A 20,260-nucleotide genomic window follows, 5' to 3' on the forward strand; every position below is an offset into this window, starting at 1 on the left:
TCTCTACCCCTGGATTCTGGGTTTATGGTTCAGTGAATGGAATTGATTTAATTACATTTACTTTGTTGAGCAACTTGAATTTCCCAGTTTTTAACAAATACTAGGCAGACTCTGAAACAGGACCCTGTATTCGTCGCCACTTGGCAACAGCGCCACCTGCTGGATAATAGGTAAAAAGGCAGTTTTCGTTTCCAACGCGAATTTTACTGTTCTGGTTACAAATACAATGGGTTATATCATGCAAGGTTTATATGAATATGGGGACAACTTAATTTACTGGTTACTAGGTTTCAGTATTCTTTTGCATATTCTATCATTTAGGAAGAATATGGCACTCCTAAGAACCATACAATCTTTACTAGAAACTCATGCAGGTCAGGAGATTCAGGATTCAAAAGAGACAATAATAAAGACAATAATAAAAAGACTTGAATGACTGAAGAAATTATTGAAGCTGGTGAACAGAGTAATAAGGCACAAGGACAGGATACAATGCCAACACCAGCTATTAGAACTGGCTTACCCAGGGTTTTAGCGGCATACACTACACTGAATTCTGACAAAGTGTCAACTTCTAAAGGCTCAAAAGGAGTCAGAGAAGCTAGATGGACACCAATAGCAATGAATGATCTAAAATAAATTAAGCAAGCTATTGTTAATTTTGGCTTGCACTCTGCATATGTAAAGGAAATGATAAGGACTTGGGCTTCTAATGCTAGAACTACCCCCCATGATTTCCATCAGTTAGTGTCTGCAGTTTTAGAAAATGGACCTTCCTTGATGTTTGGAATTTATTTCAAAGAAGAATCCAAACATATGGAACAGCAAGGAAGAGCAAAAGGTGTCGAGGTTTCCCAAGATCAAATTCTTGGTGCAGGAGAATATACTGATCCACAGGTCCAAGCTCTTTATGATGATGAAGTACTGTGTCTATGTCACCAAGCAGCCTTAAATGCTTGGAATAGGATACAAGATCCAGCAAAAAGGGTTGAATCATATACCAGAATCAGGCAGGGACAGAGAGAACCCTTTATTGACTTTTTGCAAAGATTAATTAAGGCTCTGGACATAGGGGTAACAGACTCAGAAGCTAGACGAATACTTCTTGAATCTCTAGCTTTTGAGAATGCAAGCATAGAATGCAAAATGATAATTGGGCCTTTAAAGTCTAGATCAGCACCTATGGATGAATGGATTCAGCATACGATGAATGTTGAGACGTTCAGCAATAATGATGAATCTTGGGTAGGAGAAGCGATTTCCACAGCAATGAGGAGACATCAAACTGCCAGGTGTTTTAATTGTGGTAAATTAGGACATCTGAAAAGGGATTGCAGGCACAGAATTTCTAGGAATAATATCTCCTCTGGGAATGACAAAAATAGGAGACCTAGGCCTTCAGGTAGATGTAGGAGATGCAGTAAAGGCCGACATTGGTCCAATGAATGCAGGTCAACAACAGACAAACAAGGTAACCCAATACCATTGGGAAACTCCTTGAGGGGCCTCTCTCAGGCCCCCAAGCCAACAGTGGCCCAGTCATTCCCAGTCACAGTGGAGAACGTGCCTCACCAAGAAAATTAAAAGCTCCAATTTCTGCTGAAGAAAGTAATACTGGTCTAAATGATGAATTACGCATGGAGGATGAGTCAAAAAACCCAGTAGGACAGTGTAAATGTATATTTTGGCAGACTTCTATTAACGATCAAAGACCAAAGCTAAGAGTCTGTATAAATGGCACTTTTATTGAAGGCTTATTACACACAGGTGCGTATATAAGTATCATTACTCCAGAATCTTGGCATCCAAATTGGCCTCTTCAAGAGGTAGATGTTCAGTTTCTGGGAATTGGAACCCTATCTCGTGTAAAACAAAGCACAAGATGGGTTGAATGCATAGAGCCCGAAGGGCAAATAGGAAGATTAAGGCCATATATAGCCAATATTGCAATAAATTTACGTGGCCGTGACCTGCTACCACAATGGAATACCCAGATTAACATTCCTGTATTTCCAGGAACTCATAATTCTGGGAAAGATATAATGAGGTATTATGGAAAATGGTCACCAGCCATTCAGGCTGTACAAGAACATACAGCAAATACCAAACATTAAGAGGTACCAACAGCCCTACATTTAAAATGGCTAACTGAGAAGCCAATATGGATCAAACAGTGGCCTCTAGCTGAAAATAAATTACAGTCATTGGAACAGCTGGTGCAAGAGCAACTAGATGCTCACCATATTGAAGAATCAACCAGCCCTTGGAATTCTCCTGTGTTTGTTGTAAAAAGGAAATCTGGTAAATGGAGAATGGTGACAGATCTAAGAGCTGTCAACAAAGTAATTCAACCTATGGGCCCACTATAATCTGGAATTCCTTTGCCTACTCTATTACCAAAAGGATGGCCTCTTACAGTTATTGATTTGAAAGATTGTTTTTTCAGTATACCATTACAAGAAAAAGATAGAGAAAAATTTGCCTTCACAGTGCCGACTTATAATAATTCTCAGCCTAATAGGAGATAGGGTATACTCAATATTCCTACATTGTGCCAACATTTTGTAAGTAAGCAATTGGAAATAATTCATAAACAATTCTCCAAGTCCATAATTTATCATTACATGGATGACATCTTGTTATCTGATTAAAATAAAGATACGTTAGAAAGGATGTTTGAAGAATTAAAGAAAGTCTTGCCTAGGTGGGGATTACAAATTCCCCCTGAAAAGATTCAAAGAGGAAATTCTATTAATTACCTAGGTTACAGAATAGGGTTAGAGAAAATTAAAAGGCAAAAGGCACAAATTAGGAGAGACCGGTTTAAGACTCTTAATGACTTCCAAAGATTGTTAGGAGACATTTCCAGTCTACGACCAGCTTTTGGGATAACACCTGATCTAATAGTTCATTTAAACAAAACCTTAGATGGTGATAAAGATTTGAATAGTCCAAGAAAACTGACAGCTGAAGCAGAAAAAGGAACTGACAATGATTGAGGAAAAATTACAGGAGGCACATGTGGATAGGATGAACCCAAATCTTGGCTGCATCCTAGTCAGATTGCCTTCCAGAATTTCTCCTACAGGGATTCTAATGCAGAGGGAAGATATTATTTTAGAGTGGATATATATACCTAATAAACCAAGTAAAAAATTAAAAACTTATATAAAAAAAGTCTCTGAATTAATTATAAAAGGTAAGCTGAGACTTCGTCAACTAGCAGGTATAGACCCAGCAGAAATTATAGTGCCTTTTACTACTGAAGAAATAAAAATTTATGGGAAGACAATGAACCGTGGCAAAGAGCTTGTGCTAATTTTTTGGGAGAAATTAATAGCAACTATCCCAAAAGTGGTAGACTTAACCTCATAAAAAGAACTTCTTGGATTCTTCCTATAATTGTACGTGATGCTCCAATAACTGGAGCCCGTACATTCTATACTGATGCAAATAAATCAGGGAAAGCAGGTTACAAGTCAGATGAATTGAGTAAGGTGGAACAAAGCCCTTATAATTCTGTCCAGAAGGCAGAATTGTATGCCATTCTTATGGTGCTAAGGGATTTTAAAGAACCTCTTAATATAGTTACAGATTCACAATATGCAGAAAGAGTTATCCTGCATATTGAAATGGCTGAATTTATACCAGATGACACAGAGTTGACTTCATTGTTTATCCAGGTACAAGACATAATCAGGAACAGGCTTTGTCCGATGTACATAACACACATCTGGTCCCATTCAGGTCTGTCTGGTCCTCTAGCCCAAGGCAACGCTGAGATTGATCAATTATTGATTGGATGCTTTTTCAGCATCTAATGAAATGATCATATGGTTTTTATCTTTCAGTTTATTTATATGGTGGATTACATTGATAGATTTGTGTATGTTGAACTAGTCCTGCATCTCTGGGATGAAGCCTACTTGATCATAATGGATAATTTTTCTAATGTGTTCTTGGATTCGGTTTGCCAGTATTTTATTGAGAATTTTTGCGTCGATATTCTGAAAAAGCATGGGATAAATCTGGACTAGCTGAAAATAGCGGACAATGAAAAATACTGAGAACTCAAGAACAATGGCAGTGGGTTTTTGATCCTGCTGCACGTACAGGCTTTGGGGGAGCCTAGGCAGTTTGGATGCTCACCTTACTAGACCTGGATAGAGGTGGGCTGTCCTTGGACTTCCCTCAGGTCAGGGAACCCTGATTGCTCTTCGAACAGATGAGGGATGGGGACTTGATCGGGGGAGGGGGAGGGAAATGGGAGGCGGTGGTGGGGAGGAGGCAGAAATCCTTAATAAATAAATAAATTAAAAATATATTGATTGGAAGTGTGTTTCAGGCCTCAGAATTTCATAAAAAGCATCATGTCAATAGTAAAGGCCTAAAGAAAGAATGTTCCATTACTTGGCATCAAGCTAAGGACATTATAAAGAGATGTCCTACATGTTCTTTTTATAATCAAACACATTGCCTGCAGGGAGTAAACCAAAGGGTACTAAGAGAAATGAAATCTGGCAGATGGATGTGTTCCACTTTATAGAATTAGGTAAATTAAAATATGTACACCACTCCGTAGACACGTATTCAGGTTTTCAATGGGCTACTGCCCTGAGCTCAGAAAAGGCTGATTCAGTAATCACACATTTATTGGAAGTTATGGCCATCATGGGTATACCTGCGCAAATAAAGACAGATAATGGTCCAGCATATGTATCTAAGAAAATGAAATGCTTTTTTGATTATTATAATATAAAACACATTACAGATATACCAAATAATCCTACAGGTCAGGCAGTTATAGAAAGACCAAATGGTACTATAAAGGATATGCTGAACAAACAGAAAGGGACGGAAAATACCCCTAGAAATAGATTACATAATGCTTTATTAACCTTGAATTTTCTTAACGCTAATGAGAAAGGAATGACAGCAGCAGAAAGACATTGGATAATGGAAAAGTCTGCTGAACTAAATCAACCGATTTATTTCAAAGATGTGCTGACCTCTCAATGGAAGCCAGGAGATGTGCTACGTTGGGGAAGGGGTTTTGCTCTTTGTTTCCACAGGAGAAGAAAAATTGTAGGTACCTTCAAAATTAATAAAGTTTCGATTTGAAGAGGAGAAACCTCTTGGAAAGGAGAAATGACAACTCATCCACAATGATGATATTCATATAGGTAGTAAGAAAAACATATAGAATGGGGGCAGGGTTCTGGTCTTATCTCCACAGGAAAACACTCATCTTTGAAAAATTCAAGGGACTCTGGATATTTGGATACTGACAGATGGAAAAATACCTGCCCAATAAGAAATATCAAGAAAACTGAATGGATTGTGTAAATAAAATATATTAAACCATATTTCTAAATTTATAGAGCTGGTTTTGAAGTTGGACTCTGGCTCAGTCCCTCTCCAATTCCAAGCCTGTTAGGAAGAGAAAAACCCAGAGCTTCTGGAGTTTCTGTCTCATGTCAAGAGCCATGATATGGGACAGAAAGAAATATGAGTTTAGAAAACATCTTTGCTTTTCTTCATATCTATCATACTTTTCATTGAATATATCTATCATGCCTTTCAGTGAATATATATATATATATATATGATTAATGTTTAAGTTTTTTCACAATGAACAATGAGTTTTTCCTGAAGTGACATTTGAAGTTTCCAGGAAGAAGATGGGGCCCCACAACAACAACTCTACCTGGCTGATATGACGTCATGATACTGATAGCGCTACTACAAGACCTGTTTTGGGTACCAGCTGCACAAGACGATCCCAACTTTGTTAGCAGAAATGGTGCATATCTTGTAAAACAATCTGGCCAGACCTGCACAAAATACTCAGAGACTATTTGCAATTTTAAAAGACATTGATCTTGAAATTTAACCATCATTTTACTTTCACAGGATCCCCCAGAAAGAACGTTGCCCCCATGACAGCTGGAAGTAATTCTAGAGGACGAAGTTCCCTTTCCCAGTAAAGTTTGCCCCTGGGTTTAGGGACATCATTTAGGGGTTGGGAGGTTGGGGGAGGAATTTTATAAGGTCAGGGATCATTTTGGGGGGAAAAAAGAGGGATGATGGGATAATAGATTTATAATTGTGAGTTACTGTTTTTAGACAAATATATTGGTATCGATTCTTGTATATTGATACAAAGTCAAATTTATTGACTATTGTATGCATGCATGTTTCTAACTCTGTTTAAAACATTTTTTATGTATTGACATATATTGTATTGATACATATTGTATATATTTACCATATTGCAGTGTGCATTTCTACCTCTGATTAAGATACTTATATAATGTTTGTGTATTGATATATATTTACCATACTGCAATGTATATTTGTACATTGTTTATATTTGGAGGTCATTGTCCTCATTTGTTTCACAGTCATTTATTGTCTTAGTCTTTAAGTTAGATAGATATTGAGAATTATATAGATTAATAGTCATCTAAGTTTGTCATTTATAATTAGACTAATCAGGTTCTTTAGATATATAGAGATTATACTCAGTATAGATAGATAATCATCAACCTCTTCAAAGAGGTGTAGAAAATGGCCTTTAATCTAACTCAGAGTTTGGTGATAGTGAGACACAATTGCTCCTGGCAACACCGCTCTATTCCCGAGAGAATGTTGAGCACCAAAGACACTTCACCTGGAGCCTTTCTTTTTGGCAGAACTGGCCTTGGGGCAAAGAAATGCCCATAACTCAACCACTGACAGAGATACAGAGCATGCACAAATGGATAAAACAGGACTGTCATATCCTGCCAAGACAGGGTAAGATAGTTTTGAAAAGTTGCCTGCCTTTGAAAATGGTATGCCAGTTATGTTTGGCCTTAGCCAAAGTTGGTCGCTTCAACGCTGCTAACATGACTTTGGGTGATTGCCCAGGTAGCTAGTTGTCTCTGTGATTTGTTGCATGTTTTGGAAATTGTTTTACTGAACTTCCTAATTACCCAGGTAACATTATTTCCCTTCTCAGATCTTCGATGGGGTTGAAGACTATATAAATGTAGTTACTTTTCTCTCATGACTTGACCAAGTTATTTATTATACAAGACCTAAGCTAGTTAGAATAGGATATTTGTACTTATTGTATATAATTTTGTAGTAGGTTTAGAACTCTCTTATTTAAACAAAAGGGGGAGGTGTTGTGGGAGGTCCTTCCGCTCCACCAGCTTATAGCCACTGAGATACCAGACCAATGGGGTGTGGTCTCTCTCCCTTTAAAACAGCGGCCACTTCCCTCTTCTCTCTCTCTTCACTTCCTGCTCCACTGGCATCTAGACTCCCTTCCTGGTTGCGCAGAGGGCTGTTGTCTGGGACGGTGATCTGTAAGTTTTTTCCCCTTAAAAAAAATACCACCCTATTAATCATAATTCCAAACTGGTGTGGCATTGTTTGTGACTTACGCCTACATAACACCACCCTAAAGCCTTCAAAATTAAGGGAGTTAGAAACAAGGCACAAATCTTTTTAAAAGCTGTGGTTCCTTGTCCAAGTGTGAGCTTTCTCAGACATGCCTGGTGTATACCCTAGAATCCAACAGGAATTTTTAAATGATGCAGTAACATGGAACCCCCAAACACAAAATGCCTACTATACATTATGTTTATCAAGCAAAAGGACCCATTACATTATTTAAATATTGTAGTTTATCCAGACAGTTGAATAATCAGATTAGAAAAAGAATTAAGTTTTATGTATCACTGACAAGTTGGTTTATTCAGCTATTGACTGACAAAGGAAACAGCATAACACACAACAGAACATTTTAAGACAACTACGTACCAAAACTAAATATTACAGAATAATTGTCAAGCCATTATTTCCACTCAGCGTAGCTGCACCAAAAAAATCCCAAAATCACATAGTGACAGAGAAGGACAATCAGGGAAAATAGGTCTGAAATCAGAAAGATGAATCCCAGAAATCAAAGAATTCAATCTTTTACAGACACTACCAAGTATCTCCCTATGTTATCATCAGGACTTTTTGAAGAGGTTAGACATGTCACCCACTCAGGAGATATGAAGGATCTGTCCACCCATTGCAGAGATGGTGTCAAGATGGCTTTATGAGGACTCACTCCACAGTCTGTTGATAACGTGGGCATCCCAGAGACTCCACTCAAGGTCACTGTGGAGGATGGGTAAATAGTGGGGCAGCAATGAGTTTTGAATGCCCATCTTAGCCAGAGAGCTATAAGCAAAAGGCTAAGAGGGTGCTGGACTCTCATGAGTCATGTAATATCAAGTAGTATCTCACCTGCAAGTTTTAATGAAGGCTGAGGAAATCTTAATTTCTATCCTTATCTAAGGCTATTGAGGCTAAATAAACCTCCCCATCTTTTGCTCTGATAGAGTCAAAGGAAGACATTTTAAATGGAAAGTTTAACTATGATTTACATAACGTAATAACTAAAATATTAAGTTTTCCTAAAAAGCAACTCTTGTTATGTTATTTCTGACTGAATGAAAAGAAGAATGACATTGATAGTCTAAACTGGGATGTTGGAGAAGTTAGAATCACCTGATAAATTTAAAGCAGAGTTTATAAAGAAAGCTGTGTAACAAATACAAAGTCTTAATAAGAAAATAAAAGGTATAATGAAAATCAAATAAAATTTTTAGAACCCAAAACACCTGTAGTAAGAGTGCTTACTTTGCAAGTGTGAGGATAAGCTTCCAGCATCCACATAAAAATCTTGGTGTAGCAGTGTGCCTCTTGTCCCAACACTGCTTAGAGTAAAAAAAGGGGGATCACTGAGCCTTACTAACTGGCAGCCAGCTCCAGGATCAGTAAAGGACTTTGTCTCAAGAGAAAAAGAAAACTGAACATGATAGACTACTCCACATCTTTCTTTAGCCTCAGTGCATGCACAAAGAAAGGTATATACCATTGCAAACACATACGGACACCACACACACTCATACAGACACACACAAAGAGAGAGATGCATTATACTTTAAAAAATAATACATGCATGTTATAACAATGAGAAGAATAAAACAGATCAGTGGTGAATCTATATACCAATGGAAGAGAATATGTCAAATACGTAAGAATTAAAATCATTTAGTTTGAGCAGCATACAAAGTGAAGTAGCTTGTAAGCTATAATAAGAGGATTGTGTAGTTCAGAAACAAGATATAAAAGACACTAACTATAAAATTAGCCAAAGAGAGGCTGGAGAAGTGGCTCAGAGTTTGAGTGTGTGCGGCTCATGGTGAAGACACAAGTTCAGTTCCCAGGACTTACATTGGTTGTGACAGATCTGACAACAGCCTGTAATTCTGCTGCTGGAGATCCTATGCTGTCTTTGAATCTCTTCTGTTACCCACAAGCATATTCTCACCCTCCCCCACAGCATACACACAAATAAAAGGTCTATGCATACCCCAACATAGAGTGATAGAAAGCTGCTCAAATATAAGAACAGAAAGTTGCCTAAATATGATAAAATATCAGAAGCTCAAGAAACTGAGAAAAAGCCTAACACAAAATGTCGAGGAAGCCCAAGTCCTGACACATCACACTCAAACGTCTAACATCACAGACAAACTTTGATATAACCCGGAGAGAAAATACATCACACCCTCAGAAAAAAGCATCCTGGTTATGTTCACCACTGAGACAATACATTTGTCACTGAGAAGAGGGAAGAGAGTCAACATTTCCACTTGCTAAATAAAAAGCTGACAACTCTCAATTTTACATCAAGGAAATCAACCATAATATTCCCAGTTGAAAGAAGATATGAGAATCTGGAGCATTCACATATATACTAAAAAGCACAGCTAAAAGAAAGTATCGAAATAGAAGGGGCATAAAAGGAGATTTAAGAGAATAAGGAAGAAAAAAGACAAAGCATATTTAAAACTAAATCTTAGCTTGAAGTATAGCAGTGCTGTTTCTATATATATTAAACTGTGTTAAAATGGTTTTATATTGTTTTAAACAGAAGGAAGAAGTATAATTTCTAAGGTTACACAACTCCCTTCTAGTGGGCAGGATGACGCTTGTGCTCAGTGACTTGTCGTGTATAAAAGTCAAGGCAGCTTTCATAGTCTCTGCCTCAGTGGAGTGGCACATCTCACTGCCTTGCCAAACCGGCTCTTGCTATGCTATTCAATAAAGAGGAGGTTGGATTCTCACACCCACTACAGGAAAAAACAGAGCAACCACAACTATGGATAGAGTTGAAACATGGGGTGGGGGGGATTAGATGCCTTTTTATGACTCATGTGTCATTTCCCTGCCTTCTATGTCTCCTTGTGCCTAACCCTTTCTTTGCGTTCCTTCCAAATTTATTTTTATTGAAAAAGGAAAAAAAAAAGTTTCTGCCTCCTCCCAGCCTCCCATTTCCATCCCCCTCCTCCCACCCTTCTCCCTCTCCCCCCACTCCTCTCCCCTTCCTTTTCCAGTCCATAGAGCAGTCAGGGTTCCCTGCCCTGTGGAAAGTCCATGGTCCAATAAACACCTATTCTCTTACATTTTTGAAATTATTTTGGAAAATTAAAGCAAAAGTGAAAGCAACCGATAAGGTTCTAATTACAAAGAGAAAAAATTAGCAAAAATAAACATAAAAGGATAGATGGGTTTCAAGAGAGGTAACATATCTATATTTCAATTATATTGATCAAATGATAAAAACCATTAAGCCACCAAAAAGCTATGTATAAACATTATAACACTGAGAAACCATGAACAAAAACTATGCTAAGAGACACTTGTAGGGTTTTTTGAGGGGGTGTTTTTTTATTTTGGTTTTACTCTTTGAGATTTTACCATCAAACTCTTAATAAATACACTTATTCTTATAAATTCTTGGCCTTAGCTTGCCTTGTTTCTAGCCAACTTATCTTAAATTATCAGAACTACCTTTTGTCTCAGACTTTTACATTTTTCTATTACTGTATATTTCGTCTTTCCTTCTTCGTCTATGATTTGCTGTATTGCTGGGTGGTTGGCCCCTTGCAATCTCTGCTCCTCCTATTCTTGTTCCTCATTCCTTTCCTTTTTTCTTCTAGTTATTCTTTCTGCCTGGCAGCCCTGCCTATCCATCTTCTGCTCAGCTATTAACTGTTCAGCTCCTTATTAGACTAATCAGGTTTATTAGGCAGGCAAAGTAACACAGCTTCACACAGTTAAACAAATGCAACATAAAAAATGCAATAATCTTTACATAAATAAAGAGATATTCTACAGCATAAATGAATGTAACACATCTTAATTAATATTCCACAACAGATATTCACATACCAAAATTAAGTTCTAAAGTTCATTCAACATCAACACATGTATTATTTTTAAAAATAAGGAAAAGAATTAAAACAACAGAACAAACAGAAGGCAAGAACTGTAGATAAGTGCTTAAGCAATCAATAATTGCATTAAGTGTAAATAGCCCAAGAATACCAATAAAAATTTGAGTTGATTAAAATACATGACTGAACTATTTATTATTAACAACAAATAATGATACCGATGACTTAAAAGACAAACAATGTGGGAGAAAACTATAGAATACAAATATTGAAAGCATCATTTTGGGTAGTAATGGTACATGCCTTTAAACCAAATAATTCAGGAGGCAGGGAAAGGTAGATCTCTATGTTCGAAGCCTGCTTGGTCTACAGAGCAAGTTTCAGGACAGTCGGGGCTACAACAGAGGAATCCTGTCTCAAGAAAAATAAAAGTGAAGAAAAAAGGGAAGGAAGGAAGAAAAGAAAGAAAGAAAAAAGGAAGGAAGGAAGGAAGGAAGGAAGGAAGGAAAAATTATGGAGGAAGGAAAATAGAAAGAAAGACAAAAGGAAGAGAGCTTATATGTCAATGCTATAGTTGAGTAAAGTAGACTTTAGAACATGATTATCACTAGAGAAAGAGTTTGCTTTTACATGACCAACAGGCCCAACTACCCTCAATAAATAGTACTAAATGGAACTCAACATGTAGTAACACCAAAAATACTCAGAGAACTAGAGCAAATATATAAGACCTTAATTATACCTGGAGGCATACATATTATTACTGAGGCCTCATTATATTCAAGGTAGCCTGTGTGTGTGTGTGTGTGTGTGTGTGTGTGTACACCTAGAATATCTGATGTGTGATAGTATTTTTTATATTTGTCAGGGAAACTGCACCCATCAGTCTCCCCAGTACAGCTGCCTAAGCAAAGCCTGAACAGTAACAACACCAGTTGCCATGCAAATATGACAGGTGAAATCTTACTAGATGAAGAGTTGCAGAAAATTAATGGCTGCTGAGAGAGGTAACATAAGTCTTTTCCAGGGACGAGCATCTTGATAGGTTATCCAATCTCAGGTCATCAGCCCCGAAAAGATATGCATATGAGCAGCAATAAATGGACTCAGCAGCCTGTATGTGTGTGTTTGTGAGTGTGTGTGTGTGTGTATGTGTGTGAGTGTGTGTGTGTGTGTGTGTGTATTTAATATAATTAAAGAAAAGGAGGCCTTGGATTTGAAAGGGAATGCAGAGAGATGAAAGAGCAAATGAAGGGAGGAGAGAAAATTCAAGGATAATTTTTTAAAGACTCCTCGTAAAACTCAAGGTGTGTTGGAGAAAATAGACATTAGTGAATTAGTGAGGCCTTTAATCCACTGTCATTATAAGTGATCTGCAAGGAACCTCTAAGACACTAATATTGCAGTATCATTTAAAATGTCTTGCTTAATATAATCAATAAGTATACACAAAATGTCCTAGCCACATAATTCAGCAGGATCTATTCTTTCATTGCATTTCTTAGAATTATTTTTAATGAAAATCCATATTAGTCTGCATAGATTTCAAATCTTCCACATAGCCAAGAAAGCAATATTCTTTGAACATCTATACTTGATTTTACCAAAGAAATGATTTGCAGTCTCTTTTTCTCAGCCAGCTCTTTTCCAATATAAAGCCAGCTAATAGGATGATAATTCTTTTATTTCATTTTGAATATTTTGAGGCAGGGCCTCATGGAGAAGGCTGCCCTCAGAGTTGCTATGTGATGGAGGATGACCTAAAATTCTGATCTGCCCGCTTTCCCTCCAAAGTTCTGGGATTACAGGTGTGCGGCACCGTGACAGTCGTGGCCAGAGGATGAAATATTCTCTCTAAGCTCGCGTGTTTGAACACTTAAGCATGTAGAAGGTAGTCCTGTTTGGGACGATTTAGAACCTTGAGGAGGTGAAGCCTTCCTATAGTTTAGTCACTAGCAGAGGGTCTAAGACTTTTATATCCCAGCAACAATTACTGTTCCCTCTGTCTGAAGTGTTGATGGAGTGTCACCAGCTAGCTTCCTCCTTCTACTGTCATGTTTTCTCTGCAGTGATGAAATCCATTCTTTCATTCTATGAACCAGAATAAACCCTTCCTACTCCAGATTGTTTGTGTCAGACCATAGCTCGAAAATTAACTAAAACACCCATTTTTGTATGGAGGTGGGAATGGAACTCAGGATTTTATGCACTCTGGGCAAGCCCACTAGCAACTGAACTACAGACTCAGCCTTGCCTGACGAAAATTCTAAACACGCAAGATTAACACAATGTGAAGAGATGCAGGGGTAGATGACCAAAGCAAGACTTACCCAAGTCCACAAACTGCTAGGTAACAGACAGAGAAAGTGGACTTACCACTGAGTAGATTTGATGCTTGCGTCTTTTAGCCAAGTCAATTATGTTCACGCCATTGTAGTAAAGGTTTTCAATACAGCCGTGAAAGTTTTTCTTCAAAAAGGTTCCAGGTTTGCTTGGCACTGGAATTCCTCCAAAACTGAGCTTCATGGTGAAAAATAAATAAATAAATAAAGTCAACGCTTTGTAACAAGCTCTGAAGATGTAGGAATGTAAGAGAAGTAAGTACATCCTCTAGATTTAATTGTATGTGTGAGCCACGCGGCTTTAGTAATTGCAGATGCCACTTGATTACTCTGTTTAAAGGACACTGATGAGCCCTTATAAAAATATCTGTAATTGCTTGCCTCTTATGGGATTGCTTTACAAAACCGTCTTCATTCCTTTCTTAAAACTTTTTAATACTGAATAAAACAGTAATTTACAAAGGAAAAAGAGAAAATAAAATAAATCAACATCTTTATGGCTATCTGGAGGACAGCAGAAGAGAGAAAGCAGCACTAAAACAGCTCAGAAACCAAACAGATACTTGCTCACCTCCAGGGACACATAGTTCTAAAACTCACAGTAACCAAAGAACTTATATGCCCAGTGCTGTTCCCCAATTGCTAACTATAAAGATAAAAGGCCGAAATAACACAAAAATGTCCTATGGATTTAGGAATCAATTAATAATCAGTATTCTAGAGCTGTAAGCATGACAATTTTCAAATATTTATGGTAAAACAGAAAATTAATGCAATTTTGAGTGTAAAGAAGAAGAATTATTATTGGTTGTGAAATATGACTCCAGTGATGAGAAAGTTGTACACAATGGCAGGAAAATCTCAGGGGGTAAGAGCACTAGCCATAGAGTCTCAATGCATGCAAGGGCAGAAGATGCTCAGGGGGTAAGAGCACTAGTCATAGAGTCTCAATGACCCGAGCTGATTCCTAGAACCCCTGTCAAAAACAAAACAAAGCAAAGAAAACAACAAAAAAAAAAAGAAAAAAGAAATAGAAAGAAAAGGAAGCCAGATGAGGTAGTCTAGCTGGCATCTGTGATCCCAACACTACCATGAATATTTGTTATGGCAGGACAGAAGAATCATCCAGAATCTCACAGGCCAATTAGTCTGGGATAAACACTGCAGCTGCTCAAGCAAGAAAGACCCTACCCCAAGGAGAAACATCAACAACTGCTGAAGGCTGCCTTCTCACCCCTACAGGCACAACACGGCACATCCACACATGTGGGCATGCAACCCCCAGCCTCTGACACACACACATCTACAACTGTAGACACAGAACTGTATTATAATGGCAGATGCTTGAGATAATTACTGGATGTTAGTTTTCTTTCCTATGTATATTTTATGAATTTATGATGGATATAGCGAACAGCAAACATCTAATGCTTCTATTACACAAGATAAGAGGTAGTAGCTACCCTCTCGTTTGCCTCCCTAGCGTTAGCCAGCACCCAGATTTTCTCCATTCTTTGAAAAGGTACATTACCTAAGACTCCCCTTGCATCTCTCTTCTCTTTGACCTGTCACCTCCCTCCCCTGTGTCCTCTTTTCTCTTCTCTTTCCTCTGTCTCCTCTATCACCTCCCCCATCTCCTTTCCTCCTGTCTTTCGAGTATACAGTGTGAGAGCAGGACATGTTCTCTCAGCCATGGCATCTTCTCTCAGTTTCGTCCATCATGAGTCATTAACTAACATATCAGTAATATATTGGGCCCAGATATTTATTTCATTATAAGTTCCAAAGAATTTTAAGTATTTCCTACTGTGATGGGGCTGTATTTATTACTTTCCTTCTGCTTTACTTTCTAAATGTAATTATGATGCTTTCATCTATTTTATATTTGAAGTGCTCTTTATTCTCTAAGCAGTTATTTCTGTATGCTTTCTAGGCAATTTCTTTGAATTTGAGGTGTACAGTGATGGGATAGGCACAAAGCACTTTATTCTTCAAATTTATTTTTTATACTTTTGTTTTACTTAATTTTTCTGGTTAAAGTTTTCTAAGACTTAGCTTTGTGGGATGGGAGTAAAGCAAGGAGGAGCCTGGGGCTTCCTCTCTGGGCCTCTCGGGGGCACTAAGGAGGAAAAAAGTACTTGTGATGGCTAATGTTGATGGTCAACTTAAGAGAATGAAGAATCCCTGAAGAGCAAGTCCTTGGGCATCTCAGAGAGATACTTTGCATTCCATTGAATGGTGCTTCCATTGAATGGTAGGGCCTCCAACTGATTAAGAAGGGAGAAGGCACATTGTACATAGCACTTGACTTTTTCTGCATCTTGACTGTGAATGTAATATGACAAGCTGCCTCAGTTTCTAATGCCACACCTTCTTGGCGGTGATGGACTGTGTCCCCAGACTGTGAGTCAGAATAAACCCATCCTTTTTTAAGTTACTTCTGTTTGGGTGTTCTGCCTACAAATATGTAAAGTTGTTATGAAAGCACTTCTGCCCTGGTTTTTCTATACATTATGATGCAAGACAGAGTTGCTTGGGACTCAGAATGGCAGCAGAGCAAACCAGCTGGGCAGGTGGAACACAACCTAGAGCTGATAGGTTGTGACATAGTCACCATTGTAAGGCTACCAAAGGAACAAGAACATGAAAAGAGGTTTATATACTGAAGCTCTTGGAAAATACACAAAAAGCAGAATAGTGAGTAGCTGGACCAGGATTTTGGGAGGTCCCAGGAGCTGTATCTCACAGGCTGCATCATAGCATGGCAGACATCAAGTAGCAGAGGGGCAGGTAACTGGTCAGGGAGGTTGGGAGGTCCCAGGAGCTCTGTCTCACAGGCTGCATCACGGAATGGCAGACATCACATCCAGAAGCAGTAAAAGATGGCACATGATTTTCATTGGCACAAAACAGCTGAAGCTACTGGGTGACATTTCCAGGTAGAAGAAGTAAATCACATGTCTGTGGTGATGATGTGAGACACCATGTGAGCCACTCTGCTGGTTAACAGCCCAGAGTGAAGAAATGAAGAACTCTTTTCTGTAGACGGCTTTAAGAAACCAATGACAAATTGTTAGTGCCTTAGTTCACTTCAGCTGTCAAGTTGACACAAACTCGCACTATTCAGGAGAATCTTAACTGAAGGACTGCCCAGGTCAGATTGGCCTGTGGCTATGCTTAAGAGAGATTGTATTGGTTGCTTGCTTGTGGTTGAGGGCCCACCCACTGTTGGCAGTACCATACCTAAGCAAGTAGGTCTTGGCTATAGAAGAAAGCAAGCTGAATGGAGGCAGGAGAGAATCAGAATTTTGTTCAAGTTCCACATTGAATTCCTATCCTGATTCCCCTCAGTAATGGATTGTCACCAGGAAGTGTAAGCCAAATACACCCTTCCTGACTCAAGTTTCTTTGCCAGAGTGTTTAATCACAGCCGCAGAATGAATGTAGGACCGTCACCACCGCTTCATCCTTCCCTCAACAACACTGACTTATCATTGCACTGGTGTTCACGGGACAACACACTGAACCCAGCTAAAAGGAGAAAATGACAGTTTTACTGAGGCACACTTGATCATTTCACATTTGATTTATACATCTTAGCTTCTTTTATATTAGCAGAGAAAATTTAAATTTATTTAGAAAATTATGAAAAAATAACTTTCTGAGAGGTGGTTCCATTGGAGGAATGGCCTCCATTTTTTGTTTTTTTTTCCCAAAGAATTTGACATCATAATGGTACTATGAATTGAACACTTAATTCATTTTCAGGTACTCAGGATGGAAAAGTCTGTTTATGTATTGATAACTTTCCTTCAATATCGTACATTAATTTCTCTACATATTTCCCAAGACTGTATATGCCATCTTAATAGAGAATTGTGCATTGTGCATTAGTAATCACAATCTTAGGTCATTTATATTTGATTTTTATCTGATTTATGAAAGATTTGATAGCAAAAGTTAAACTTTCCACTTGGGATTATCTCTCTGACCAGGTTACACTTGTGTATGGTTTACAGTGGGTAAATTATGGAAGGTATTATTTGCAAGGATTGATATTGATTGCTTGTAAACTGTTTTCCTGACTTGCTCAGGTAAATGTGACCGACGCTCAAGTTCCCAGTTTTGGTTTTCTCCTTGACTCTGTCAACTGAAGTTCTCAGGAGAATGTCTTAGCTGTGTCACATTTTACAAGCCTGGGTCTTAACCTCTTCCATTGTCCTGAGTAGGAGTCTTGCAGGTCTGGGGTCTGTTTAGTCCCCTCTGTAGTGATTCATTGTTCATCTCTGTGTCAGACCTAATATTCCAGCAATTAGCTAAAGTCCCCATTGGAATATTTAAATAGACTGCTGGCTTCCACCAACCAAAAGTTTAAGAATGTAATCAGAAGATATTCAACATCTGTGGAAGCGACTTCTCACCCTCCTGTACCTGTTTGTGTTTTAAAATGACGTTGATAGATGACTTTCTTTGTTCTGTCTTACAATGGTGGCACATGCTTCTGGAGGCAGTGTGAATTTGTGTTCTTAGGTCAGGGTCACTCATATTTGGGTCTAGAACACACTACCTCTTATTCCCTTTGAGGTGACTCTGTCCCTTTGGTGAATCACCTAGCTGTACAACTGCATTGCTTAGGCAGATTCCCTTAACCATCCATGCCTCCCACTAGAAAGCTGCTACAGGGCAGCTTATAGCAAGGCAGAGGGAGCCAGTGATTTTAGAAGGCAGTAGATAGCCATCTACTATGTAGTGCTGCATTTGTTTATAGTTTGTGTGATACCCTCATACAGTAAATTCAGAGTAAATAAGAGCATAATGACAGACATACCGTGACCTTTACACTTTTATCTTAATTTTTACTTTGAACTGTCCTAATTTTGCTATCTATGATGTTTTCCATATCAACTTAATTAGTTTATTGTTGAAATATTTTAAAATAAATTGACTTCAAAGATGTATCTTACTTAATTTTGCATGTGTTCATGTGTATGTACATCTGTGTACATATGGATATGTATGTAGAAGCCAATGATCAACATTGGCCTCCATCAACTTTCACCTTACATTTTGAGGCAGAGTCTCCCACTAAACCCAGTACTTACTAATTTGGTGGTACTGGGTAGCCAAGAGCCTCCAAGATCTTTCCTCTTCCATCATCCCAATGCTAAAGCACAAGGCTGAGCAATGGTGGCCAGCTGACTTTTTTTCACAGGATTGGGAGTCTTTATGTTGGTACAATATGCACCTTATCTGCTAAGGTACCTCTCCAACATCCTCGTTCTGAGTATATCATTCAAGCATAGCAGATTAAAACAATACTTGTTGACTTGGATGAAAAGGTATAATAAGCGATGTCCTTCTCACTCTGTTCTTGACTTGTGCTTTTGAGAATTTTGTTGCCTGTTGTTTGTCCTCTTTAATTGTGTGGTGTGCCTTGCTTTGATCTTAGATCTGATGAATCCAGGTAGACTACACATTCCACTTACAGCTTGCCTCTGACAATCTCCTCTCCCCAAGAGTCTGATGGGATTTCTAGTGTCACAGACAGTCTGCAGCTGGAAGAATTGCAGGAAGAAGCCCCTTTTGATGTTAAATGTATGATGTTCCAAAACTTGCCTCTCTTTTCCTTTGACCTTATAACCATTCCTTTATCTCAGACTTGCCCTCTTTTTTTTTCTGATTTTTGCTGCTCTTTGAAGACAATGAGTTCATCTCTCTGTTACATAATTTTTCTCTAGCTCAGTTTAAATGCACATTATTGCTTTTGCTCTGGCTGTCAGTTTTGTAATAGACTGTCTCCAACAAAAGATGTGAGCTATTGTCTTCTTTTCCAGACTCCTCTGAAATGTAACCCAGCTGGCTATCATTGAGACACATAAAAATGTCATCACCATCAAAAGGGACAGCCCTTCTTTGGAATGTAACCAAAGGTAATGAATTTCTATCACTGATAAATAAGAAAAGAACTTTTTATTTTCTGGTAAAATCTCTTTATTTTTAAATATTTGTTTGAGGGCTGGGGAGATGGCTAAGTAAGTGAAAACACTGGCCAATAATCCTGCCACTCTGAATTGATCCTTAGGATCCAGATGGTGGATGGACAGCATGAACTCTTGCAAGCCATCCTCTGACCTCCATAGGTGAATTATAAGAAGAACATATGAAGACACAATAGATAATAAAATGTAATAAAATATTTTAGCATAATAATTTGAATCTAAGTGTTTGTATGCATGAATGCACACACATGAATATATGTGAGAAAGATCATCCTAGAGTGTTATTTTTCAGGCTCTGCCCACTGTATTTTCTGAGACAATGCTTCTCCTCGGGATTTGATGTCCACTAGTTTGGCTAGACTGGCTGAAAAATGAGAAATTTATCTGCATTTGTCTCCCCTACACTGAGATTGCAAGTGCTCTCCAGCACACCAGGCTTTCCCTCATCATCAGTGTTTTGGTTAGTTCATTTACTTAATTTTTTGTCAACTTGACACAAACTGGGTCATCTAGAAAGAGGGATTCCAAATTTAGAAAATATCTCCACCAGATCAGCCTGTTGAAGCCTGTGGGCATTCTCTTGATTAATGATTGGTTTGGGAGGGCCTAACACACCGAGGGCAATGCC

The 20,260-nt window shown here is 38.3% G+C and overlaps 1 protein-coding gene across 3 annotated transcripts in view; it reads right to left on the reverse strand.

Moving 5' to 3' along the window:
* Cntnap5 (contactin associated protein family member 5) overlaps window positions 1-20,260 on the reverse strand; it is a 956,023-nt gene that overhangs the window by 474,852 nt on the left and 460,911 nt on the right. For all 3 annotated transcript variants that reach the window (XR_005974031.1, XM_041648130.1, XM_041648128.1), the window contains exon 7: window positions 13,668-13,811. Coding sequence is in view for 2 of the 3 variants with exons in the window: in XM_041648130.1 (XP_041504064.1) it covers window positions 13,668-13,811 (144 nt within the window). In the remaining variant the exon portion in view is untranslated. The remainder of the gene's footprint in view (window positions 1-13,667; window positions 13,812-20,260) is intronic.

This window comes from Microtus oregoni, unplaced genomic scaffold, assembly GCF_018167655.1.
Source record: "Microtus oregoni isolate MIOR12 unplaced genomic scaffold, Mior012 000003F_ref0000135, whole genome shotgun sequence".
In the NCBI taxonomy this organism is placed as follows: Eukaryota; Metazoa; Chordata; class Mammalia; order Rodentia; family Cricetidae; genus Microtus; species Microtus oregoni.